Genomic DNA, 27,559 nt, shown 5'->3' with positions numbered 1-27,559 from the left:
ATGGGAATCCTTAGGTTGGCAGATCTGCTATATCACCCAAGTGGGAGAAGGCAAAGTAGAACAGGCCTGATGGTCACATCCTTCTTTGTTAAGAGTTTCCCCAATGAATTTTGGGAGAAAAAGATAATCACATTTTTTCGAATAAATTCCATATGAACTCTGCAGACTGTAGTAAACTAGATGTGTGATAATGACCTGGTGTCCATATTTCATAATTTAGTCATGCATTTAAACTGTTATGTTAGAGCTACTTTTTTAGCATGATTAAAGAATCTTTGTTTCACTGAGCCCAGTATTAATGTACTCCAGATTCTATTTCTTTAGAAGAGTAACAGATGTTCACAGTTTGGTGCAATTTTCAGATGAGCAATGCTGTTTATAATAAATTTTCCTGAGACCACCCAACTCATTTCACTTGTAACTTGAACTATGTCCAAGTGTTGATCTCAGGAGATGTAAAAGAGATGTGCCCCACCCAGTTCAAAAAACATGACTTAGTATAGATGGAATTTAAATATCTATACTTCCAGTCAGCATAGGAAGTCAAAGTTTTATCTTGCATGCCGTGAAGAATGGAGGTGGAAATAGCAACATTCTCACTTGCATTCATCAAGTATTCATAGGATCTGAAGATGTATATTGACAAGGTCTGAATGAAATAAAATTATAAAACAAAGATGAACAGGTGAAAAAGCACAACACAGCAAATAAAAACAAAGAAACTGAGATTTATCCTGGAAAATGCAGATTTATTAAACACAGAAAAAATCAGAAATGCAATATTAAATATAGCTTGGAGTGAGGTGTAGGGATGCGACACAATGCATCACATCTTCTTAGAAACAGCTGCAATAAATTTTGTGCTGCATTAACGAAAGCATAGTGTGATTTTGATATGTCTCTATCTGGGACATTATATTTAGTGTCAAGCATTTAACAGCAAAAATTGTGTTGATAGGGTTTAGGGATGTTAGAAAGCAAGTATTGAGGAACTTCGGGTGACGGAAAGTGAACCTTTAATTCATGTCTCTGCATTTATAAGAATTCCTAGAGACTCAATCATATCAGTTTTGTCACGGTATGGAGCAACTCCCAAAGGAAAAAAGAAGCTCTGAATGACTTGAGACCATGAAAATTAAACAAACAGTTCTGAATTGACAGTAATTGGTACTGAATGAAACAGATTTTTTTTCTTTCCTGACATTTATTGTACTTTATACTTAACATTTAGTGCAGTGTTATTTTGAGATTATAAACTGACAACTCAGAAAAAAGCATTGAGAGGTTCCTATGGCAACCATAGTGTGCACATTATCTGTATGAACGTTATGATTACGGTAATGTGACATCGTGGTATTGAGTCTTGCTGTTTGGCAGGTATGTGTTTTACAATATGAGTTAATTGATGAATGTAGAGATAGTTACAAATGGCATTAAAATCAATGATCTGGAATTTTTTTTGCAAGAGAATTGCTCTTACTGCGTGATGCAAGTAATTTCTTTAAATTTCTTGAAAGCACCTTGGCTGGAGGGTTCTGAGCTTCATTTTTCTATATGGGTTTTAGGCACAGTGAATACTCAACCCTGTCCTCTGACAGCGATCGTTCTCCAGTCAGAACACGAGGATTTTCATAATTGTGTGCAGTTCTGTCACAACAGCCAATGTGTGAATATGCAGATTGACGGGATGCTGTCATCCCCTGGCTCTCAATGGCTTTTGTGTTTGCTTAACTGCTTGCCAGCAATGGAGATGCTATTTCAGCATCTTCCTTTCAGCTGGAGCCAGAAATACCGAATGCAAAGGAAACAGTGCTGCTGTGAAGACTGCTGAGAAAGATTTTTCTTTAGTTAAAAATAAATAAATTCATTAATCATTGCACCTCACTGTTACCTTTTTCCCCCTCTCTTTTTCAAGTAGCAACTAAAGGTAAACTGCCTTTTCAGTAATTCTTGTGTGTTGGTTTTAATGAAATTCCAGACTTTCTCATTTGGAAATGAAAAAATATTTTGTCACTGCCTTGGTTACACATGCCATGGCAGATATTAGAAGCTATCTGCTTTTTATAGTCTTATAATAGTCTTGACCTGAATATGTCCCTGGCTTTTGAAGAGTGACCTGTCTTGCTCTACAACAAAAGGCTTATGCTTCTAAGCCTGAACTTAAAATCTTCTCTATCTCCACTTTTTATTTAGTTTTAAAATAATCATCTGAGGAAATCAGTTGCTTGCTTGGTTTGTTTTTTTTTCTTTCTGTTTTTCTTTACAAAAGTAAGAGAAATGTTGAAACTTATATTAGAAAACGTATGCGATGTAACCTTCATTCCTGCTCTAGCTCTGTTTCCCAGGAAACGAATAAGAGAAGCATGAAAAGGATCTAAAGCTCCTAGATCCGGTGTGGAAAAAGTGAAGGCAGGTCTAAAAACTGTCTTTTAAGGCAATGACTGCTAAGGACCTCTTAAAAAGCTGTGGTGTGAGAGTTTTTTGAGGAGTGGAGTCTGAGTGAAACGGGAGCCTTTGAGTGGCTCTGCAGTATGCAAACCTGGAGAAATTGTCATCTGGGCAATTCTGCAACCTTTACTTACAGTTACTCAGGAAGGCTGTATTAATTTCAACAATCCATTCCCATGAGGACTGCGAATAATTCCTGGGATTGTCAGATCGCTTGTGATCAAGTGGCTGCAAAGGTGCCTTGGAAGTCCCTGGACTTCTGCCACCTGGGCTGTGAGCGTGGGCAGATGTAGTTTCCATCTGCACAGGCGTGCAGCTGTAACCGTGCCGCATGGTAGGCACATGTGTGCTACCTCTGCTGGTGCTGCTTTTTGACGGGAAGAAGATCTATAAACCCCTTAGTTCAATATATCCTCACCTACCTTATAAGTCCTTCTGTCCCATTATTTATTTGTGGAAACACATTTGACTTCAGAGCACTGGATTTATGAAATAAAAGCAAAGTATTCAAGTATTGTATTTTTGTCAGTTGTTTGTAATGATCAAGTTTCCTGATGTTACTAGTAAACAACAGTGTCACGTTGTGGTACTGCAGCTATCATTAAAGTTGGACCAACGCTGTCTTCCTATGGGTACGGAGATCAGATTAGCACATGCACCAATTTGGCAAAAACCCCACATTAACTATCCTTAGTTTTGGTCTTGCTTTCTCTGGAAAGTTCATGTAGTCTGGCCATGACTGTATATTTTTTAATTTGCTACCTTCTTTAAGGCCTCTTTTGTCTTCCCTTAAAAGTAGGGCTTCCGTATATCTCCCATATGTGATCTTAACTTTGCATGCTGCTGATAATGAATTTGAACTAGAGCTGGTTGAGAATTTTTGATCAGAATGAATTTCAACTAGAAATGTCTGTAAAACAAATTTATTTTTAAAAGTTTTACTGATTTTTCTGAAAAAATACCTTTTCTAATAGGAAAATCAAAGCATGCTATTCTGTTGCATTTAGTTAGACCTCATTGGCAGTATTTTATTTTACAAAATTGACCTCAAGGATTTTATCTTTGAGTTAGCTGAAAAAGCAAAACCAAAACTCTTGAAACTGTATGGCACACTGAAACTATTCTTTATAATAAGTGATAATTTTTGCAAAAATTTTTTCCCCTGAAAAAATACTGAGTGAATTTCTTCAAAAATAGCTGGTTCTCTGTGTGAGTGACAGATGTAAGCACATTTTGCCTGTGTTTCTAAAGACTGTTCCAAAAAAAGAATGTGCTTGCAGGTGTTTGGTCAAGTGTTGAGATGTTCCTGTCCTCCCGTTGTGAAAGGGACAAATACATTATTCAACACTTGTCATATTAAGAAATAGCAAGCAAGGGAACATTATCTGTTTTAAAAAGAAGGATGCCATTTTTTCTAGTGCAGTAAAGTCTGGAGCTTGATGTTAGCTTAAATACAACCAGGAGATGTTAGAAGCCACAGGAACAAGTGAGAGTGTGGTTTTGTCATACACCAATACTAACAAGCATATTGGTAAGCAAGACTGTGAAAGATCAAAAAAAAGTTAACATGTTTATACTTTTTTTTTATACAGTTATATCCAATGTCAAAGTTTTGTCTTTCTTCTTTCAGAATGATCAGTCTATGCAAGATATGCAGATAATGGGAGGAGATGATCTTTCAAAGCTGACTGGGAAGGTTTGTTAATTTTAAATTTAAGAAAGAAAATATATCCAAAAACACTTGAGAAAAGCTGTGTACTTTTGCACATGGACTGTCAGGTACTAATACTGGAATCAAAGAAATTTATTAATCTCTATTAAATTGCTGTAATGCCATTGCTTTCAGATTGCAGATGCCCAAAAAGGTCAGAATGTAGCCCCTCCATCCTAGTGCAGGGATTTCCCAATAGTTACACATGTACCATCAGTGAGATTGTAGGCAAAATTTGTGCTGGAAAGCTTCCCCTGAGCTTGTTTATGTCTTAGAGCCTTGTTTTTTCTGCCTTCAATGGGTGCATGCAAGCAAACTCTACGTTGAGTATCCCTGTTGAATTCAGCATATGAGGAGTTTAATACAATTTTGCCTACCGCACAAAGTTCAGTTGTGGAACCTTTCACTCAGATAATCAAATGGGATTTTTTTTAGTTCAACATCAGGCTGGCTGTATGACTGAATTTGCTTTGCACTATGCTTGAACATTGTGGTAATGAAAGAGAGTGGTTTGAGTCAGTGAAAAGGCTATTTTCATCCAGCCATGGTAATACAAAGCAGTACTTTGAAGAGGAAGGAAGGCTGATTTCATTAGGCAAATGGTCTATGTGGAAAATGGTCAGAAATGGATTCTTTACTTATGCATTAAGGCAACATAATACTTATCTTGTTATTTGTACTGTATGTGCAGTTACTCTTTTATTAGCTGGTACTAAATAATACCAGTTTCTTCAAAGCACTCAAATGTAGCACTGGCAAACTCATTTGTTTTGTTGTACTATAGCAGACAAGAAAAAGAAGATAAAAACTTAATTTTAAATATTTCATTAATATGAAATAGGTTTTGATGCAACTAGAACTTAAATGAAAAAAATGCTGTTATACTCAGAATATTTTAGTGATACATACGTCCGCAATTTGCACTTCTAAATACTCCTGCTGGGTGTTTGTTACCAAATTATCACTAAAGCATGAATCATGTTCTTAGGAAATATTAATTCATTTGCTACTTTCTAATATTCAAACAGTGGAGCTACCTGTTTTTCTATGATGATTTTGCATGTGTTTCTCTACCTCACAGGCAGAACTGGCAGTGCACCTATTCATCTTACCTAACATTTCTCTCTCCCACGTAGTCCAAACACTTTCTAAGGTTCCAGGCCCAGCTCCCCTTCCCCATCTTCCAATCCCAAATTTTCTTGATGAATGGTTTCAGTTATTAATATCTTTTCCAGACATAATCTTTCTAGTATCATTTGAATTCACTGGGGCAAAACGTTATTTTATTTCACAGGACTTTTGTGTGTGTCCACATATGTATGAGAGAGAAGGAAAATTTCACCTCAAGTAGTTCTTCTCTTTCCAAAAATGAAGTAAATTGTTTTCTTACCCTGAAAATCCCAATGACCTTTTTCTCATTGACACAGCCCTCCTGTTCCCAGGTATGGAACAGGACATAAAATTTGGCTGTTGGGAGGCTAGATACTTGGGGAGAAGACTGAACAGCAATATAATTTAAGATTGCTGAGTAAGGAGGCTGGGATCTTGGGTAGGCGTGAAGGGGCTGGTTTGGGAACGAAGGCAGTTGTTGACCAGGTAGGGAGCCCAGTGCTGGAAGCTGGGTGTGGAGAGGCTGAAGCGGAGCAGGAAGGGAGGGCTGGGACTGCCTGGGGAGCAGACTTGCTGGAAGGGCATGTTTGGCGGTTGTTTGTATATGTGGTTGTCTGTGACACAGCTGATGTATGAATAATTAAATAGCATTTTCACTATAATACATGAGAATGGGGTTTCCTTAAGACTTATTTTACTGATTGAAAAGCTGGGACGCAAAGCTTGAGCTCAGATGTTCATACTTACACGTCTAAAGTTGGATATCTGAAGGAGTGGCCTTATGTCCACGGATGCCAACTCCTCCATCTGTTGTTGACTTAAGCAATTAGTGCAAGTATTCAGCACATTTTACTAATCAGCCATTTGCAAACTGATTCAGAGCCTCCTACAGTCAATGTAAATCTTTCCTTGAAGTGTTTTTTAGTACCTTAGTTTAGCTGCTGGCTTTTAAAACTGCTGGCTTTAGTAACCATTCTAGGTCACTGAGTGAATTAGTGGGGAAGACTTACTGATACAATTCAACTTCCCTGCTTTTAAGTGAGCTGGGTGTTTCTTCTGCCTGCTTGGAGTACTTATTAAGAAAAGATTGTCATTATATTGAAAAATTAATCCACCAGATTAAATCCCATAGTGATCATGGAAGGTGTTTTCAAAAGTGTTTTCAAAAGTTTTCAAAAAGCAAGGGTTCGGAATGTAAGTTCCATTAAGTTTCTGTAAAGTTCAAAAGCATCAATAACATAAACCGTTTTGAAACCTGCAGACAAAAGATTCTGAGATTTTGATCTTAAAGTGCTCTTCATTAAGTAATAATACCTGGAACCTCGGCTAGCCTATAATCTTAGTGAACAAATAAATAATTTCCATGCATTGCTTATTATTGGAAAAAAAGATTACTGAGTATATTCATGAACATGCTGTTCTATAACAATGTTTTTTTCTGAGAAAGCTTAAAGAAAGCAAAAAATTTTAAAAGCTAATTAAAAAGAGGCTGTTAAGGATAATAGCTCTTCAGAAGGAAAATATCTCCTCTGTACTTCTCTACAATATGCTTTTGTTTATAAAAATATTATAAGCCTGGGAAAAATGTATAATGACCCAAACCACGAAAAACAGAAATATTCTGAGGGAGAGGAGAGTTAACACACAGACCCAAACTGTTACCTGAAGAAAATCATCCACAATTTGAAATTATTCTTCTGTGAAGAAGGTCACAGAAGCAAGAATTAATATTTCCATGGCATGAATCATTAATAACGGTACTTGAATTATGAGTCCTGATATAGCTTAAGGCTAATGCTTTGTAACTATTCATTTCTATGCAGAAAAAATATAATTTCAAAATCTCTCCTTTAATGATGTAAGTGGTGAACATAAAATTTCTCAGTAGCTGATTTCATAGTTAAGTAGCTGCTTAGTTTTCAATTATTTTAAAGCTGAAATGCTCATTTGGGTAAAAATTATCATTAATGTTTGTAAAGAGGAATAAATTTTGAAAATGGGGAGATAATTAATAACTGTCCAGAAAACTAGAGGCACTGTTTCAAAGCAAGATGGCTATGAAAATTTATGAGATGAGGTGAAAGAACAAATAAATAACCCTGTTTAGTATTAATACTGTAATCATACTGTATAATACTGTAAAAATTCGTAACATATTTTAAAGTATTTGTGGCATTTAAACAAAGTAAATTTTAAAACATCTAGAAACTTCAGTAGATTCAGCTGTACCAGAGTTGTGAGTTATCACTGCTGTTTACCTCTTACACTTGTATGTGTGTATGTTTTGTCCCAAGAGCTTCGGAGCTGGTCACGTAGTCCAGAGTTTCTACTGACAGGAATCAATCTGTGTATCACTCCATGTGTAATATGTCCTGTAACCTTTCAAAAAAGCTCCCATACCACTTTGACTTGTCTCCTTGCGAATGAGACAAGTTAGACAAAATCATAAACTTGATATAATTTTGCAATTAAATACTTATTACAGTTGTGTAATGTATTTGATGTAAAAATTAGATCCATATATTTTTGTCATTATCACTATTTCTACATAACATAGAACGTGAACAAAATTAATCATTCTTATTTGTTAGGTTAATAAGAACTTCTAATAACTAAAGTAGTTATGTAGTTAGTATGATACAATTATGGGTCCAGTGAATTTCTGATATTCCATCTGTCTGTAATATGGATCAATGCCCATGTTCTTTATGAAAGACTATTCGCCTTGTTCATATTAAGTACATCTTGTTGACAGCCAGTGGTTTTGGCATTTTCAGAGAAGTGTAGAAGGTAATAAATAGCAATCAAGAAAAAAAGAAAGTGAATGTCTTGTATTCTCTCTGCACTTCATTGTGTTAGTTTGAGCACTCCATCACTACTGTGATGCTCTCCTAAGACGACTGATCAGCTCATATCAAAAAGAAGTTTCACTCAGAGGAAGATATCCACCATGCAGCACTTACTTCCTTCTGGCAGGATTTGTGCTATAAAATCTCCAAATTTCCTTTATATGTCTCACCTAAATCAATTTATCCCCTATCTACCATTTTCTTGCCCCATTTGTCATATGGGAAGATGTTCCAGGAACATAATGCAATCTCACTTTCTTTTCTTATGCCTCTCATTTCTTCTTTTATTTTACTGAACCATTTTCTCTGCATGTCATAGGTTCTAACAACAGTTCTGAGAGCTGTTTCTCTAGCATTCTCCTAAATATGTTAGCATTTCAGTATTTAATAAACCATACATGTGGCAGCTGTGTAACACAAAGTTTTATTCTCTAGATTTAAAATATCTATTATCCTCTACTTCACCATTCCAAGTTTGTTTCTCAGAATTCTGTTGCTTCTATACTTACTATTTTTTTCTCCTTCAGTATTCACTGCCTTGACTAATGTTGTGCTTTCTCTCCCTCTGTGCATTCCTTTCTGGAATAATGCCCATAAATTTGCAGAAAAATTAATGGTATTCTCTTTAGAACATTATGTACATGAGAGACTATTTATATGACAGTAAAAGTATACAAAATCCACTATACATTTCTGCAATAGTCATGTCCCCCACTCATCTCTACATCTTACTGTATTCCTATCATCAGACATGCAGCCTTGCCTTTTTCATCTTTTCAGCAGTTGATTTCATGTGTCTTGAAGCATTCCACATCTTCAGTACCTCTACTTAACTGCCATCTTTAGTCATGTTTGTTGTTCTGCGTTTTTTCTTAATTAAATTTTATACTGTCTACTCTTCTGACAGTTGCCATCCTTAGCTGCCTTTTCCACAGCAAAAGACACTATTTTTTTTTCTTCCCCAAAGTCAATCACCTTTCTTTGCACTTCCTTCTGTTCTACTATTCATCATTATTTTCTTTTTTTGTTGCTGTTCTGGAGGAAGGAAAGTACAAAGAAAACTTCCCAGCCTTCCTATCTCATTTTTCACATGGGATCTGCTCACCCAGTCTACCTGCTTCTGCATCATACGTGTTCATAATTCTGTTGATTTCGCCTGTGTCCAGAAAATCCTCTTCCAATTCCAGATGATCAGAAAATTATACTTTTTCCTTCAAATAAGAGAATGGAGACAGTGATCCATTCCTGCATTACCTTTAGATTGATTATGGTAATTTGCTCTACTTCTTGTGCACAACAGAAGCATGCTGTAAAGATGGCTGCAAGCAGAACACGTGCATGTACAGCATTCAACACAGTGCTCTCTAAGAACGAAATGTCAGTGAGAGCATATCATCATGCCCTCCGTTATGTCCCTCACTCTGTTAACTCAGAGATACTGAACTAGTTTTACAGACTTTTAAGTAGCTGGAGTCTGTATAAGTAGACTCTTAATGCACTAACCAAGTTGCTCCCATCAGTAGTTGACACTGACTAAACTGAGTGTCTAAAAAAATAACGTTCTTGAGATATGGTATCTGTCCTTTCAGGAATGCCGTAAGATGTGGATCAGCCCAGCAGAAAAGACTAAAATCAGACATGCATGACCTTTTTTTAGAACCCTGTGAAAGCTCCTACTTAGATGTCTAATTTCTCAAAAGTATTTCATATTATTTTCTAACATCTTGGTGAAGTGTTAGTATATGTGGATTTCATTCCTGTGCATACCACAAAATGATTTCACTTCTAACAGCAGTCCTTGTATCTTCCTTTGGACCTCTTCACTGAAACTCGATGCGTTATTGTTTAAATTCTGTTTGCTGATGATTCTTCAGCCCTATGTCACTGCTTCTTCAAGCCTAACTTAAATTGTCATAAAATGTCTTGTTTAACCAGTCGTACCTGAGGTTCCCCAAATACAATGCTAAGAAAGCAAGTACTCTAGGCATGATGAATAAGCTGATAATCCGTTAACAATTCAGTTTGAAGAATCACATTATCAATTTACGTGTTTCTGATGATATGGAGTACACATGAAAAGAAGGTGTCTTTAGAAATAATCTAACTGAAAATGCAGACTTCTGAATGGAAATTAAACTAAAGGGAATGAAAATACTCTATTTTGTAGCCTTCCACCTCCCCCCCCAAAAAAAAGAAATAGAGATAGGTAAAAAGGAGCTGTATCTTTTTTTTTAGGCTTTTGTATTTTTTACTTATATGCCTTCATCTGTGGAACTGGATGTCTAAAAGAACTCACCTTTTCCAGCAAATGTGTATTCATGCATACTTTATAAGCTGGTATAACTAACAATATGTTACATGTATTCCCAAATAGATTAAGAATAGTTTTATCCAAGAAGGAGAGAGGAGGGAACTCAGGACACCAATGGGGACTCGAAGATAAAAGTATTTCCATCATTCCCAATTTCCATGTATTTTCTCCACTTGTAAGACCACCATTACCACCATACTAAATAGGATGAAAGGTCTGTCTAGGCTTGTATCATGTCTTCAACAGCAGGCAACTGGAATTTTATTAGGGAAAAGATATATGAAACACAGCAAGAGCAGAGACTTCCAAAATCCAAATTACATCTGGACTATCATTTTGAATACATCCAGTGCTAGAACTGTTATCCATATCTGTGTCATCTCTTTGTAACTCCAGTTACACCTCTAGTCCCACAAGATCCTATAGCAAGGAGTTTCATATTTAAGTAGCATGTGAAAAAGTTCTTCTTCTTTCTTTTAACCTTGCTACCTGCTTACCTTTAATAAGCTTTACAAGACTTAGGTAAATCTGCCTTTTTTAATTGCTTCCTAAAACATTTCTGCAAATCTTGCCACATTAAAGTTAATTTTCCTTTTTTTTTTTTTTGCAGTACAGTTATTTGGCCTGATGACAAACAGGGCTTTGTTTAGAGAATTCCTATAGTTTAAGGTCCAAAAGCACCATTATATTCTTGTCTGAACTTCTGGGTAATTAGATTGAACGGTCCCAAAAGATAATTTCTTCACTGTGCCTACAGTTTCTCTTTTGAACTACTAACTATTTTGATTTGAAGACTTGATGGAGAAGCCTCCATACTTCAGGCATGTTTTACCAACAGTCAACTGTCATCACCGTTAAAATGGTGAACCTAATTTTCTCTTCTGAATTTGGATAGCTTTTTGCCTTTCACAGTTGCCTTTTTTAATACCTTTGCCTACTAGATTGAGTAGCTTGCCATCATCAAATTTATATTGCCATATGGTTGCATATTTGCCTATCATCCAGTCATTACTTAAGCTTCTTTTAGATAAACTAATACATTGGGAGCCTGCTGTAAAGTACTGGCATACTGTAGGATGTAGATGAGACAAGGTTTGAAGGTAGAATTAATAACAGGAAATTAATACTAGGCAATTGATATAGTTGGACGAAACAAAATTTCAAGCATGCAGATCCTTCTGTTGGTCTGAACAGAATCAGCAACCTTCAAGCTAAGTACAGATTGGGAGAAACTCTTAATTTTAACCTAATGTGGTAATCAGACAATTTGGGAGAAAAAAGTGATTGCCCTACATGATCACCTACCGTATGACCAAAGGGGCAGATAAAAATGTTAAGAATTCCTCTGAGCTAAAATAAGAGAGCAAATTATCAGCTGTGGAACACTGATAAATGAGTTGGAGGTCAGCTGCAGTGGAAGATTATAATGTGCCGTAAAGCCAGTATTTTATTGAGTCCATGATTTCTAGTGCATACAGCAGTTCTGAATTTTTGTTCCCAGGCTCAGCTGTTGAAGGTATTTTGTGGTCTCTTTGAGGTTGTGGGCTGAAAGGTCAAAGTTCTTTTGTGAAAAATGTTCTCCCACTGGGAACTGGGCTGTTAATTAAATAAAAACTATTACTTCCTGCTACAAACATTACTTCACTGTAAGGTGTTTTTTCCAGGTCTCACATCATTCTTCTTTTCTCAGTCTTAAGTTCTTTCTGGTTTTTTTTTTAACAGCTTTTTAAAAAAAATGTATGTGCATGTTATTCTGCTGATTTTATGCTGAAACATTTAAGGAGAAAATACCGTCTTTGTGTACCTACCTGATTTTCTTGCTATACATGCAAGGGCTGTGTTTGTCCTCTTAGCTGTAGTATTGCATTAAGTATGGTTGTTTATTTGATTACTTAAGTAGAGTTTCTGCTTTGCAGGAAATACGCCCCCTTTCTAAATTTGCAACTTAGCATTTTACCTTGTTAAAATTTTACATTTTATGTGAATTCAAAGACAGCCTTTCCCTCAAACTCTTACTCAGTGCTAATTTCAAAGCACTGCTATTTCATAGCAATTTGTCCTTTCAAATCAGTCTTCTAAATGGAACATAAAATCAAAATCTATAAAAAATTGTTATTGTTTCCAGGAAGGTGAAAAATAGTTTTCATAGCACTTACTACTGTCAGGCAGGAGGCATACATGATCTCATTACTCTGCTTGGTCTTGTTAGCTGACATTGTTCCATTTATTACTGACCTGTGGGAAGGTAAACGATAGAAATGTATTGACTCAGTGCCAGAGTATTTTTCAGCTTATTACAAGTCAGGATTTTTCTTACGTGTATTATAATAACAACCTACTTTCTTGCCATGTATAAGCTCATGTGGCTTTGAAAAGCAGTAAACTACAGATTTTCAATTTTTGCAGGTTTCCGGTCCATTATTAAAAATTTTAAAATTCACAGATACATTTACATTTACTATAAAAGTGAAAATGTGTCTCTAACATGAGAGACAAATTCACATGGAATGCAGGGATTAGAAATTATTTCTTCTTCATTTTACATAGTACTAATCTTGTCAAAAACCTGCTTTTTCCAGATGTCCCAAGACATGCTTCTATGAACCATTTCTACTACTGTCTAAAAAAGGATATGAGAGCACAAATTTTATTTTTGTGTAGATCCAGTTCACACCACAAATACTATTTCTGCTCAGTGCAAATGTCCATGTGCAGAGTCACAAGTTGTGTGCACCCTGATCACTCAAAACTGGGGAATTTTAAACTTCGCAGCACCCTTTTGCATTTAAAAACACAGTTAGAGTACAATTGTAGGGCCAGTGCTCTTTAATGTTTTTATAAATGCAGGAATCGAATGTACATTAAGTAACTTTGCCAATGACGCTAAACCAGGAGGAGCTGTGGACTCCCTCGAGGGTAGAAGGGCCTTACAGAGAGATCTGGATAGGCTAGAGAGCTGGGCAATCACCAACCGTATGAAATTTAACAAGAGCAAGTGCCGGATTCTCCACCTGGGACGGGGTAATCCTGGTTATACGTACAAACTGGGGGAGGAGAGGCTGGAAAGCAGCCCCGCAGAAAGAGATCTGGGGGTTTGGGTTGATGGCAAGTTGAGTATGAGTCAACAGTGTGCCCTGGCAGCCAAAAGGGCCAACCATGTCCTGGGGTGCATCGAGCACAGCATAGCTAGCTGGTCGAGGGAGGTGATTGTCCCACTCTACAGTGCGCTGGTGCGTACTGTGTACAGTTTTGGGCACCTCAATATAAGAAGGATATCGAACTACTGGAGTGTGTCCAGAGGAGGGCGACCAAGATGGTGAAAGGTCTTGAGGGCAAGACTTATGAGGAGCAGCTGAGGTCACTTGGTTCGTTCAGCTTGGAGAAGAGAAGGCTGAGGGGTGCCCTCATCGCAGTCTACACCTTCCTCAAGGCGGGCAGTGGAGGGGGAGGTGCTGATCTCCTCTCTCTGGTGACCAGCGATAGGACACGAGGAAATGGAATGAAGCTGCATCAGGGGAAGTTCAGATTGGATATTAGAAAAAGGTTCTTCACTGAGAGGGTGGTCGGTCACTGGAACAGACTCCCCAGGGCATGGCACCAAGCCTGTCAGAATTCAAGGGGCATCTGGACGACGCTCTTAGTCATATGATTTAGTTTTAGGTAGTCCTGTGAGGAGCAGGGAGTTGGACTCGATGATCCTTATGGGTCCCTTCCAACTTGAGATATTCTATGATTCTGTATTGCACCAGCCTACTTCCTGCCAGCTACCTGGTAGAAACAGCTGTAAACACAGGATGAATCACAGTCATCCATATCTATCAGCTCCCAACCATCCCTCTGATCCATCAGGAATGAAAGCTGCTGATTCTCTTGCAACAACTCAGTAGAAAGGTGCTTCAGTCTCTGAGAGTTGAGCCATCGCCCCTTCTTTATTTGGACCATGTAAGAAATCTTTCCAGGACATATTTTAGAAAACTGACTGTTCTCTGTGTCTCACTGTAAGATCTATTAGCACTGTTATTAGATTTCTGGACATACTTCACAGATTGTATTGGTGAAGATGGCTCTACTCAGAAATTTAGCCATCTTCAGTCTAGTCAACATGTCAGTAAATATTCCTATTTCCTGTTCTCCAAGCTCCAAAAATAGACAGAAAATATCAAGTGCATGCCAGAAGGCCGGATCACTTCTCTTTTCTTGTGGTTTCCTCCTCTTCAATTGCTTCAGATATATCTGAAAGGACAGAACAGTTTTGGTCTATGTTCCAGGAGCTTCCAACACATATACTTGAAAAAAGATATTTTCTTCAGCGTCCTTTAGCTTCCTATTGTTTGTCCAGCTATCAGTTACTGCTGTAGCACCACAAGCTGGTGAGTTTCATCAGTCTCCTGCCCACCAGCTCACCGGTGGATTTCATGGTGAAGCTGAGTAAGGTCTTTCACCTAACTGTGACCTTTCACAAGATATGCTGGATGCAGCCAGCTGGGCTTTTAGGATGATGGTGACATTACTGATAATGTACCAATTTGTTGTATCCATTGCATTCTTCTTTTATCTCCTTCTATCCATCTGCTCAAGGATAAGCTAATTTATTTCAACCAGTTTTAGTTACACATCACCACTATCTAGTCTTGGATATTGTATATCAAAACATTTCTTGGCAGTTTGTTCCTTTACTACTCTGCTATGCCATCCCTTTTCTGTCAGTAGCCTGCTTCAACAGGAGAAAGGTAGGGGATAGGTAGCAATACAGTTTCCCAGCACATCATTTCGTTTTTGTAGGAGATGGTTTCTGGTACCAGAGGATGGCAAACCATTTTGAATGCCTTCAGTCATAAGCAAAACTATGATGACTTTAGTCACAGTAACCCTGCCTAATCAAAACAGGGATTAATGCATAACTCTCAATGATCAGGATGCCTGCTTATTTATATATACAGAATGTTTTCATATCTAAATATTTTATAGTCGCTTTTCCACTACAAAGTCCTTACATACAAGATTTCTCCATGGCACAGAAAATCCTCATCCATGTTTTGGAAATAATGAGAATGTGCATAATACAAAGCAGAATCTGTGTTTCCTGACCTAGACAACTGCCTGATTAAAGGGACCTTCAAAGGACCAAATATCCCAATGCATATCATTTGCAACTGTGGGACTCCTTGACTCTGAGGAGAAGAGGAAAGAATAACAGAATGCTGGTCAGACAATTTCAGGGTCCACCAATATTCTTCCTTCTCAAGTTAGTCAATAAATATGAGATCTTACATTTCAGCTGAAGTCACGCGCAGGTGACTATCAGTCTTGTGGCCAGACAAACCCTTCAGGCATGTCTGGATCCATGTTAATCTTCTTCCTTCATATGAGTCATTTGTGATAAGGAAATGTAGACAAGATTAAATTTCTATTAGACAGTATAACTGGTTGGAAAGCTGTTCTCAAGAAACAGTTAATTATGTTTCACTGTCAGACTGGATGCATTAAAGGACATTCTCCAGGGACTATACAATATTTAATTCATTATTTTAAAGATGGCATTAGCATTTAATGCTAGTGATACTACCTGGAAAAATACTACAAGATAGTATTATGATCTTAAGAAATTATTTTAAGAATTTGGTTCAAAGAATGACATGTAATGACAATAAAGATGTATACTAACTTCTGTGTTTATATAGAAAGTAATCTTTCGCATAAGTGCAAGTGAGGAAGGACTGACTAAGCAACAGTTCTGACCTGGAGACGATAGGTGGATCACAAGTTGCACATGAGACAACAGCATACCTTTATAAAAGATGTAACTGTTGTACTGGAATATATAGAAAGGAGGATTATTTGTAGAGCATACAAAGTGGTTCTTTTATTCTTCTTGACACTGGAAAGGGCTTCTCTCCGGTTTGGGGCACCACAACTGGAGAAGGATTCTGACCAACCTGACAGGTTCCAGAGGAGAACAAAAGAATGATCAGAAAGATAGAAAATATAACTTGTGAGAAAATGTTGAATAAATAGGTGTTGGTTAATCTGAAGAAGAGGAAACTGAGGAAATACATCTGTCTTCAAATATAGAAGAAGTTAAAAAGAGAAGAAAATAAAGCTTTTTCTATGTCCACTGCAAAACAAGTTCAGGTCAAATAGCAACAGAATTTTTCTAACTGTATTTTTGCTCTTAGATAATGAGGCACTGAGACACATTGCCTGGGGAGGTTCTGAAGTCCTCATCATGTTCAAGAACAGGTAAATCAGGTATCTGTGAGGGATAGTTTTAAGTTGATTCTTCGGGCCAACAGAATAGTCTTGATAACCTTTCATGGTATCCTCAGCCCCATTTTCTATTAATGTATACGATTTTTTTCTCACAAGTTAATTAGTAAGGTCTGCTCCTCCCTATTGGTTTAATTCCGATTCCATGGCTAGGGAGGCTGCTGTCCCCTCATTCTGTCTAATTTTATGATTTCCACTTGTGAGTAAGCAAGAGAATCCCTATTGCTGCTCATGATAGGATAGCTGAAACAGCTGTCGTAGCAAAGAAACGTATTTGTCTATCAACGAAATGTCCCAGGACTATGCTTTTCTCAATCTGTTACAGCCCTGTGTGCATTCATAGGCCTTAATGGCCATGACCTGTGTCACTTGGGGCCCCTACCCACACCTGTGGGCACAGGAGCCTCAGTTCAGCTCAGCCCTGGGCTTTTAGTCTATGCCTGAGCTATGCTGTATGGGTACCAATCTTCAGCTCAGCTACAGCCATGCCTGTACGTTACTACAGATGTTGATCCAGACCCTAACTCACGGCCTGACTTCGCAGTTTAACCTCAGACCTGTCTCATCACTACGGACCTGCCTGGAGATCAGTGGGCTGTGTTTGATCATGGTTACTCTCACTGGACCTGATCCCAACCTGTGGATTGACATCCCAGCTTGACCTCAGATCTGCCTCGTCACCATGAACTCACCTGATGATAGGCACTCTTGGTTGAACAAGTCTCGGGTCTGCCCGCTCGCCTCGTTGGGGCACTGTGGGGCTGGGCCCTGGCTGGCGAGGCCCCTGCACTGCCAGCTGTGTTATTGCACTCGGCTCATGGCTGCCCTTCACTCCGGGAGCAACCGGCCTTTGCTGCACCCTGACACAGTCTGCTAATGCAAGACTTTGCAGCCCTCTGCCATGTCAGTTTTGGTATGTCCCATCTCATGCCATAGGGGCTGGATAGCTCTTGTCACTAGAAGATCTGTGCTTTTCCTTTGGGAGGAAAGTTCTTGTCAACAGTATGAAGAGCAGCAAGAGATGCACGAAACTGGCAGAACAGGGCAGGATGTCAGGCTGATGTCAGGTCAGCCTCTCTTACCAGGTGCCACTTGCAGTCATCCTGGACTCTTTGCTGGTACTAAAGGAGTTCATTTTCGTCTTTAGTTCTGGTGCGGTTCTTTCCTTGTCAACTCTTCTGCTCTCTCCCTATATCATATATATTTATATGTATGGGTGTGTATGTATATATACACACAAAAATATTTACATATATCACAAGCTGTGCAAGTTCCCTGGGGGATGGTTAAACCATTACTCCTGCACATAATCTTCAGGTGTCCACTGACTGAATCAAGTGATTTGCTTATGCCTCAGACCCAGGTGTCCTGGGCTAGTCTTTGGAAATGTTTTTCCTAATTATGACTTCATCCAAAGCCAGATGAGAGCCAAACTCTTTTTCGATCCAAATGGCTTCCTTCAAGAAAATGTATCCTTGCACACCTGTCATAAGCTTCTCCTGAAAATGGTTTTGGTCTCTTCATCTTATCTAGAAGACTGACATACTTCCATTCTTTCTTGAAGGAAGACATTTCTAGAGGCAGGGTGTCTTTGGACTTTTGTTGTTAAGACGCCTTTGACTTTTTACCTCCACAGGACTAGGTCTTTCAGATCCAGAGTTGTCTGTGTCAGCAGCTGAGAGTTGGAAAGTCAGGAGTGCCAAGCAGGATAACCACCAGTGAAACCTGTTATGAAAACACCAAAAAGGAGCCACCCTCCAAGATTAATATGCATTCCACTGGAGCTCAGTCTAAATTAGTGGCTTTCTTGAGTGATATCTCCATTGCTGACATCTGCTGAACTACTACCAGGAGTTCCCTCCACACCTTTACCAAGTGTTTTGCCATTTCAGAAGCACCCAGGTATAATACAGTGTGTGGTAACATGTTTCTGCAGTGGTTGATGCAGGAAGCATGCTATGTCTCCCTACCAAGCACTGTGATTGTTGGGAGGAACTGCAGTATGAATATAAATATGGATAATCTATATTAATAATTTCTGTTTTGAAGATTAAAAAAAGAATTACATATCAGTTAATGAAACTGTCAAAGGTGTGCTGTTTATGAGCACACTCTCTTCACACACTCCTTCTCCATGGTGTTTGGGTCTTTCTCGGAACTCTCAACCTTGCGATTCTGTGACGGAAAAAGAAGTTAGACAGTCTCCACGTTATGTATGTAGCAAAGCCAACAAGCCTGATAGAAAGGAAGTGAAATGTAAGCTAGTGTGGTGAATACTGCATGGATATGAAACTATCTGTCTTAGCGTTTTGTGGGACGTACAATGTGCACATGCATGTAAGATACATACATAGATAGATGGATAGATTTGTGTATTTGTGAAATAACTTTCCTCCTGCTATTGCAGGTTTCACCTCAGAAAGTAGATCTTAATGCAAGATTGTAAGAGTCCATCCCTTTGAACATGCATGTGATGATGCCCACTAATAAATACATTTTTATTTCTTCTAATAAGGACATTACTTCTTATTATTGCTTTTAATAGAAGAACAGAAGTCACCTTAGATATTGTGATTCCTGGAACAGTGATGAACCATTTCAGCAAAAAGATCTGCCTGTGTGATCATGCTCTCATAAGGCTTGACATCACTGCTCTTGACTGGACCATTCCCCTTCTCCTCAAGTAATACTACTGATTTCAGCAGCAGTATTTGAAGAGAAAGAGGGTGCTTCACAGTACGAGAATGGGTGGTACAACTTGGCCTGTAATCCTTTACCGTGAAGTTTCTGGGGGGCGGGGGCAAGGAGCATTTATTTCAGAGTAACAATATTATTGCTGTAGTCTCATATTAACATCAGAAATAGTATTTTAGTGGACTACAGAGTACACTGTAGTACATGGCTAGACACACTGAAATGAAGCTCATCCCTTTTGGATTTCTTCCATCTAATTTTATTTTCTGAAGCTACATCCGTTGGTGCACAAAGAGGATAATCTAGACAGAGCTCAGTAAAGTCATAGCCCCTGACTGCAGGGCTTTCTCTTATGGCTGGCTCTTTTTCAGGGCACAGAAATGAAACAGGAAACTCCTTGTGTCCTACTGTGTTGTACGTATGCACACAGACCTATCTATCTTAGTTTCACTTTTTCAAACGTTTGTTTATTTTAGTTTGTGAATATTGTGTAATTCTATTCCTTTTTGTTTGTTTTTTTTCAGAATGTTCTAATTGTGGAGGTAAGTTGGGTGTTTATGTCATATTGTACTTAGATGAAGTCACAGAGTCAAGTCGGAATTGTGTTTTCAGTTTCTAAAACCCGTCTGTGTTTACACTTCTTCAGCTGGGAGGTGGTGAAGAGGGAGATGGCTTGATTTGCTTAATGACCTCTGAGTCTTTTTGCAATTGCATGACGGATCAAACTACATTGCTGCCGCTCTAATTGGTACTCTGCCTTGTGATACCAAGGAGTCTTTGTTTCTGCGTCATTTGATTTGTTCTTTCTGTGGTTTCAACTCCTGTTCTGCAAGTTGTTCTGTTCCTTGGAGGACAATGAATCAACTGCAGTGATGCCCTGCGCTTCTCAGTTGCATGACTTTGAAATAGTAGCATAGCCCTGCACATGCTGTACAACTTCAGGGTTGTTCACATGCTGGTTGAGAATGTCAGTCATTCTCTCAAGTTCCTGCTCATTAGCATTGCATCCTGCAGTGTCCCCTGGGGAGGGCCCATCACAGATACGTTGCTGATGTAAATTGACAGTGTTCAGCTGTAGAGGAAAAGAATGTGTCACCTCACTGGTGCTGCAGATTCTCTCTTAATTAACGTAGGTGATTCTCTTCTAAAATGGAAATGCAACTGGGACAGTTAGAGAGCACGTGAGGATCTGACTGGCATTTCAGGCCCCGTCTGCTTGTGTGGGAAGTAAGCTGGACAGTGTAATGAAGGAAATGTATAAATGTTGGAATGTCTTTTCTTAGCAAAGGAGGGAAAAAAGTCATCAGCCACAGAGATGGCTTCTTACCTGAATAGCTGCTAGGAGCTCCGTATTTGCTAATGCTAACCGCTGTAACAGAAATGAAAAATGTCCGCAGCAAATTTTGTTAATGCTATTAGATAGCTGGGGAGCAGAGACAAGGTGTTGCTAATGAAAAATGCACACCCACAGAGTTCAGGATCAACAGCTGCTCTCCATGTCACGGTCAGTTTTGTAGCAGGGTATCTACTGGTCTCATTCAGATCAGGTTGGGTACAGCAGCTCTGGAGAATACTCATTTGTACTGGACCAATAAAACAACAAATAGGGCAGATTTAGCCCTGACATGGAGAGATGCTGACATACTGTAGTCTTGAGCATAATATGAAAAGTAGGATCCCTGCATCCTTGCAGTGCCCAGTAGAGTCATCTCCAGTCCCGTGTTACATCCCAAGTACTAGAAACAGCTATTTTCAAGAGGAAGTGGATAGTACTTTAACTGATTATTTTATGAGTAGAAAGTGCTTGCTTCAAAGAGCGTGAGCTCAGTTATAACCTTTTTTGAATGTAGCTTACAATACACTGGGAAAAACACATCATTTCCACAAAATAAGAAGGTGGAACGGCTCAGTCATTGCCCAGATTTCCTCTTTCAGCTTTCTTTTGTTTTTTACTTATTCTGTTTTTCATGTTTTGTAAGGATATTGTTGGAACTGGAAGGACTATGAAGGTTCTGCTTAATAATATAGAAAAATACAAGCCAAAAATGATTAAAGTGGCAAGGTGAGTAAAACGATCACAAAACTTAGTAATTAACTAGTCTAGCCCAACATATTTTCCAGTGGAGGTTCCCATTCCGAGATCCTGCTTTAATTCGATGCTGCAGTATCGCATGGGGAGCTCTGCAGAGGAGCTGCCTGAGTCCCTAAGAGGAGGGTGGAGGGAAGGAGAGGAAATGCTTTTGTATTGTTCTGCAGTGGCAATGACCCTTCAGCCATTTCAAGACTGGCACTGATGGACTTTGAAGGGGAACACACCCATCTCTTCCCTGCCATCAGGAGGTTGTTGGGAGGAGAAGCAGAACGAGAACAGTGATTCACATGTCTCGGAAGTTTTTTGATAAAGGGAATAGGTTTTTTGCATGTTATTCAGGTAAATATCTAGATTTACATGGAGTTTATTTTGTTTTTAATTACAGTTTGTTGGTGAAAAGAACATCTCGGCCTGATGGGTACAGACCAGATTGTAAGTGTTGTTGTGAAAATCTGTACATGACAGTATAAGAAGTTACCACTATTCTACCACTTGCCTTTCACATCATTCTATGGACTGCTAGAAGCATTGCAAAATATCAGTTGTCAATGGGACTATGGGATGCAATGGAAGGATTTCTATAATTGTGGTTTGGAAAGCCTAGCCTCCTTATAGTATGATGGTTTCTGCAGAGTACTAACTTTATAGGGAAGTTATGAAAGGGTTTAATTTTATCCATGAAAGGTGAGTGTTTTATCTTCTGTCTCTGACAAACATACAGAAGAGAAAGTCCATTCCTTCCTTTTGTTTCTTCATTGCATCTCTCTGGAGGAGCTGCAGGATTCCATCTGAACCTGAAAGGTGTTTTATTGTAACCTAGTTATTCACAAGTTTTACATTTTTATAACAGAATAACACTTTTTCTTATTTTTTGAAAAGTATTGTTGTTTAAAGGGTAAACAATGATACTATAATTAAATCCCACCCCCCAAAAAGCAAAAGATAAATTGGGCTTTTTAAACTTCCTCCTGCTGCTCTGTTTGTGTCACACCAGCACCACTTCTGTCTGAATTATTGGTACTTGTACTGTGCTATGATGAAGCCATAAATGGAGCTATACCAAGCTATTGTCATGTTAGACTTATTAGAATAAATGATGTAATAACAGGTATGTGGCTAAATACTGAAAAGAATAGATCCATCTAGAAGAGATCGACCAGTATTTGCTACTGAAGAAGGCTCTGGTCAGCTGAGCTGGGAGGAGGGTAGAAGGAGAGTAGGCAGGTGAGTACCAGGAGGCAGCATGAAGGGTCTTGATTTGGGATGTGGGAGAGAGGGAAACTTCATGAAGCAAAAGTTACTCCGTGTTGAGCATGGCCCTGCGGTTTTAGCCTAATAATCTGAACTGTGACCCAAACATTTCGTTGTACAACTTTTTATACAGTGGTATTTTTAACATTTAGAATTTAATCCAGTAAATTAAAGTATATATTCAACTGCATTCACTAATGTTAAACATATAAAAAATACAACAAAATTACTTCACGAAGGGTAGCTTAATATTTTTATGTAACAACTTGTAAAATGAAACTGGTTTTATCCTTGTTTATTCATACTGTGATGAATTTTATAAAACATCAGAGATCACTCTTGTAAATCACTGACAGTGCTGTGTCATTTGCTAACTTACCCAAATTTATGATTCCAAAGTGTCGATTACCCACAATTTTTAACAATTGAATAAATTCCTTGAATACCTGTAAAATTTTTTATGCTGACCTATTTTTGTGCCCATAAGGTTGTGTTTTTCTCTAGTTACTTAGTGAACAATTCAGAAAGAGTCTTAACTTGTTTCATATAGTGCTGATACTGCACAGACCTTCACACTCAAAAAGATACAGGCCTATGCTTAGCTTGAAGTGTGTGAGTTGTATGATTCAGCTACACTGCGTGCATTTACTTTGTTAAGTATGTGCATGAGTCTTCATAAGGTTGGGGCTTTAATTTAAGAAGCATTTGACATGTTTTGGTAGCATAATATGCAAAATAGTTTTTGCTCTTCTCAGAAGAAAATATATAAATCTCTGACAGTTACTTCTGAATTAAAATCATACCTTTTTTTCATCGTTAGTGTGATACTGGACAGTTGTCATCACACACGTATACCAATGGAGCTTCCAAATGTAGGCAGAATTTTTCAGCTCTGATTTTGGCTTCCTTCCGCAATATATCCATTGTGCCACTGATAATTGTACACAACTCTCCTGCACTCCACTGACTATTCACATGCCTGTCACAAATAGTCTGTGAGCGGGAACTGGGTATCAGGCTACTGCTGACCTTGATGTCTCAGAGTCAAAAGTACCATAACCTCAACTGACTACGTATATCTATAGTTTGCTTGTCAGAGAACCAACACATGAATTTAAGGGCTATATAATTGCCACTGATCTTGTATTGATGGTGTTTGTTATTTGTCTCAATACAGATTACGGATTTGAAATTCCAGATTTATTTGTGGTAGGTTATGCCTTAGACTACAACGAGCACTTCAGAGATCTAAACGTAAGTTTCTTAAAAAAAAATAGTTAAAAAAGTTACTGTTTTACTTTTCCAGGGCTTCTTAAATACCCCATAATTTGCCTCCTCCCTGGGGCCTTAATGTCATGGTTGGGATCCTTTCAGTGAGTGTAGAATTCCCTGCAAAACCTCAAATAATCCAAAGGAGTCACTGCTCAGCGCTGTGAACGGTTCCTCCCCATCTCTTCCCCCTAAGAGCAGAAGTTGTACCTCTGCTATGCTTCCATCTTCTGTGAGCCTAGGACTTCACAGGTCCACCATTCCCAGTGTGTGCAGAGGCAGCAGTAAAAAGTGAAACACAGCTACAGTTCAGAGAAGTTTGGACTTTGCTGCCATGTTGCCTGCCCCTTTTTTCAGCGAGATAATGATGGAAAAAAGGTGCAAGCTTTGCCTTTGCTTCCTGTGGTACTCCCAGGGGTGGACCTCAAAGCTGGGAATTGCAAGTGGGAAAACTTGCTGTAGCTAGAAAGTGAAATCAGAATTCAGTTCGAGGTCTCTGGAAAGGAAGGGTTAATTACAAGATCACTAGATCGGTCAAGCAAAAGTATTTCTGAACAATTTGTTAATAATTAATGATGTAATCAACTATGCTGTTGCAATCAGTGTTATATTTTTTTCAGCACATATGTGTTATCAATGATCATGGCAAAGCAAAATACAGGGTCTGAAGCAATAACATCCTCACCTGAAGATTTGTAAGCTCAGTGAAGCAGAAATTTGACTACACTCCCTCAAGCATCTCCCAGAAGAGCGGTTCAACTGACTTGTGTTTCTGTCAACTCAGTATAATAAGGGGTTTACTCTAGAGATACTGATTAAAATTTACAGAAGTGAGAGCTCCTATCTAAAATGTGAAGTAGAGGGCTTTGAAATATCCTACCTTTTTTAAGTATTAAAATTACCGCATAAGATGCCTTTTGACAAATAATTTGTCTGCCTCAAGTCTCATTGTGAATGCATCTTTTCTTCATTCAGTCCATCATTCTACCCATTACAATTCATGTATTTCACTGTGTTGTGTGAGATCATTCAAAAGTGCCATTCTGTGCGTGAAGTTTATTTTATAGAATTTTATTGACTTCAGCATCCCTTTAGTCTTGGTCAGATATGCTGCTGCCAAATTGAAAACATTATTTTGATTTAATTCCACAACTCAAAAGTTTCAGCTGAAGCTGTATGTTGTATGGTAATACATTTCTGGCAGTTCATTACTGCCTCTTCCAAACAGACGTTTTAACTCTCAGAATGCACTGAACTAGAGTGCTGGTACAAAACGAACCTTTGCAAGACACTGGTGATCTGAACTTGGAAGATGTCATGGTTTTGGTATGTCATGTAGCCATAGATCTAACCTATTTAACATGCTGAATTTTAATCGAGAAAACAATGCTAGGCAGGTTTCAATTTCTGCATGGTATCCTTTTACTTCTTTAGGACACAAACAAGTAAAAAAATTAACAGTGTTCTCCTGTGCGTATATTCTTAATTAAACCTCATTAAGAACAAAAGTTTAATGCTAGTCAGGCAATTACTCAGTTATGATTTGATTTTTGTAGCATGTCTGAGTTGAGACTTTTTGTAACCATTTGTCATCTTTAAGAATACAGCTCTGAGAATGTTGGAGAAGACTTGTATAAAAAAAAGAAAAAAATGTATAGGAAAAACATAGAAAACAAGTTAACCCATGAATACGGTAGACTCTAGAGATTCCTTCCTTCCCTTATACATCATGTTTGAAGAAGTTTGTTAATTTACATGCTGTATTAAGTGTGAAAAATGTAATTCTGTACTGTATGTAACTGTTCTCAACAACTTCCCGAGGGAAGCCAATGCGAAGTAGGTAGCTGTGTATCAATAGCTTTGCTCTGAACTGTAAGAGGCAGATTGTTATTAGCTTCGGGTTCCTTTAAACTAATAAAGAAATGGTAAGAACAAGTGTTACATTGGACAGTTGTTTATTTTCCTGCTTCAGCATATTTCGCACATCCCGTAAAAGCTCTTCAAAAATACGCATTTAACTGGTAATCTAAACATACCTTATGCATGTATCCTGTGGCTCATAAGCTATTGTTATTTGCATAAAATCCATGATGTTAATGGCATGAAGAAGTAAGATCAAAGAATTATTGTGGTTGCTAGAGAAATGCTTTAGCCCTCTCTTCTTTACTCTTTTAACCTATATTTTTAAAGATTTCTGTTGAAAAGCTTTCCCTCATAGAAAAACTTTCTTCTGTTTTAGAGAAGAAAGCACACCCATACAGCCCCTGGAAGAAGCTGGGGAAAAGAGTTCCATCTCTTTTTCTTTTATGAGAGTGTTAAAGTTTTTCTTAATGCTTCTGATTTCTCTGGATTTAGTAGTATTGACACATTGCATAGGCAGACATGCTTAGGCTTAGGCTTAGTCCAGGAGACCCATTAGGTTATTTCCTTTTTTCCTCTCTTCTTAAAAACGCACAATCCATTTCGCCTTGCTACTATGATCAGCCTTCAGCAACAACAAAAATGTAACAAGTGAATTAGTGTGAAAATATGAAGTAATATAGATGCACATAATTCAGACTGTGTTAAAGTTGTTTCACTGGAAGATTCAGATTACTAAAATCTACATACTTAATAGAAAAGACCAGAGTTATAGAAAGGATAAGAAGAACTGGAATGTTTCTTCAAACTAATTTTATTTCCTCCTGCGATCATATTTTTAACATTGTGATAAAGCACCATGCAGATTTCACTAGTGAATTTGCATGTGCAATTATAATGTGAATAAGAGGTGGTTTTCTCTTCTAATGTCGTATTTGAATTTTGTGCCTTTATATATCTGAGCATGTCCAGATGCCTCAGTTGCCATCCACGTTACCCTTTGCTTGAAGCACTTCCATCTGCAAAATTCGTTTTCAATTACTTTAATAATCAGATTCCAAAATATCATTAGTGTAACTGAGGGAACTGGTAATTATGCATATATGGCTGATTAATATTGGGTCTAGTTTCTTCAGTGTGCTCAGATAGTTTAAAAACATCATACCTTTTTTTCTGTAGCTGTCTCCTGGTTCATTAATAGTGTTGATTCCATTCCTTTGACTAAACGGCCACTAAACATTTTTTCAGTTGCGGTTGCACCCTATGACCCACAAAGCAATGTATTTTTTTTTTAAATCAGTTCAGCTATATCTCTTACTGAAGAAGTGAGGATGTTCTTTACAATCTGTTATTTTTCTGGACATCATGTTTATGTGTTTGGTGGGCATCCGTTTTTATCTCCGTTTTTCTTCTCATGCACTCTTAGCACCAGCATCCTTTCCCTACCTGTTGAATACAAATTAACATGGGCAGTAATTTGGTTTAAAGTTACATAAATGTTTAGCAGCCGGCAGGGTTTAGACTTTATTCAGTTCATTCACGCTTACATCTGGTCCAATTCCAAAATATCTGAAAGTGATTTTCTGGAGAGAAAGCCAAAGTAGGAAGAATAATTCCTGCAACTTGGTTAACTGACTATCATTTAGGATTTCGTGTTACAAACTATAGATATGGTCTGAATATCTAGTAGTTTCTGC

The 27,559-nt window shown here is 38.1% G+C and overlaps 1 protein-coding gene across 5 annotated transcripts in view; it reads left to right on the top strand.

Moving 5' to 3' along the window:
• PRTFDC1 (phosphoribosyl transferase domain containing 1) overlaps nucleotides 1-25,943 on the top strand; it is a 49,594-nt gene extending 23,651 nt beyond the window's left edge. Inside the window, exons 4-10 of one of the 5 annotated variants that reach the window (XR_012041222.1) lie at nucleotides 4,079-4,144; nucleotides 19,915-19,932; nucleotides 21,370-21,452; nucleotides 21,868-21,914; nucleotides 22,591-22,706; nucleotides 23,911-23,987; nucleotides 24,623-25,943. Coding sequence is in view for 4 of the 5 variants with exons in the window: in XM_072854463.1 (XP_072710564.1) it covers nucleotides 4,079-4,144; nucleotides 19,915-19,932; nucleotides 21,370-21,452; nucleotides 21,868-21,914; nucleotides 23,911-23,987; nucleotides 24,623-24,670 (339 nt within the window). In the remaining variant the exon portion in view is untranslated. The remainder of the gene's footprint in view (nucleotides 1-4,078; nucleotides 4,145-19,914; nucleotides 19,933-21,369; nucleotides 21,453-21,867; nucleotides 21,915-22,590; nucleotides 22,707-23,910; nucleotides 23,988-24,622) is intronic. The other 4 variants (XM_072854463.1, XM_072854465.1, XM_072854464.1 and 1 more) reach the window with 4 other exon arrangements.
• The last annotated feature ends 1,616 nt before the right edge of the window (nucleotides 25,944-27,559 follow it).

This window comes from Ciconia boyciana, chromosome 2 (assembly GCF_034638445.1).
Source record: "Ciconia boyciana chromosome 2, ASM3463844v1, whole genome shotgun sequence".
NCBI lineage: Eukaryota > Metazoa > Chordata > Aves > Ciconiiformes > Ciconiidae > Ciconia > Ciconia boyciana.
This window is presented reverse-complemented; position numbering and strand designations above follow the sequence as displayed.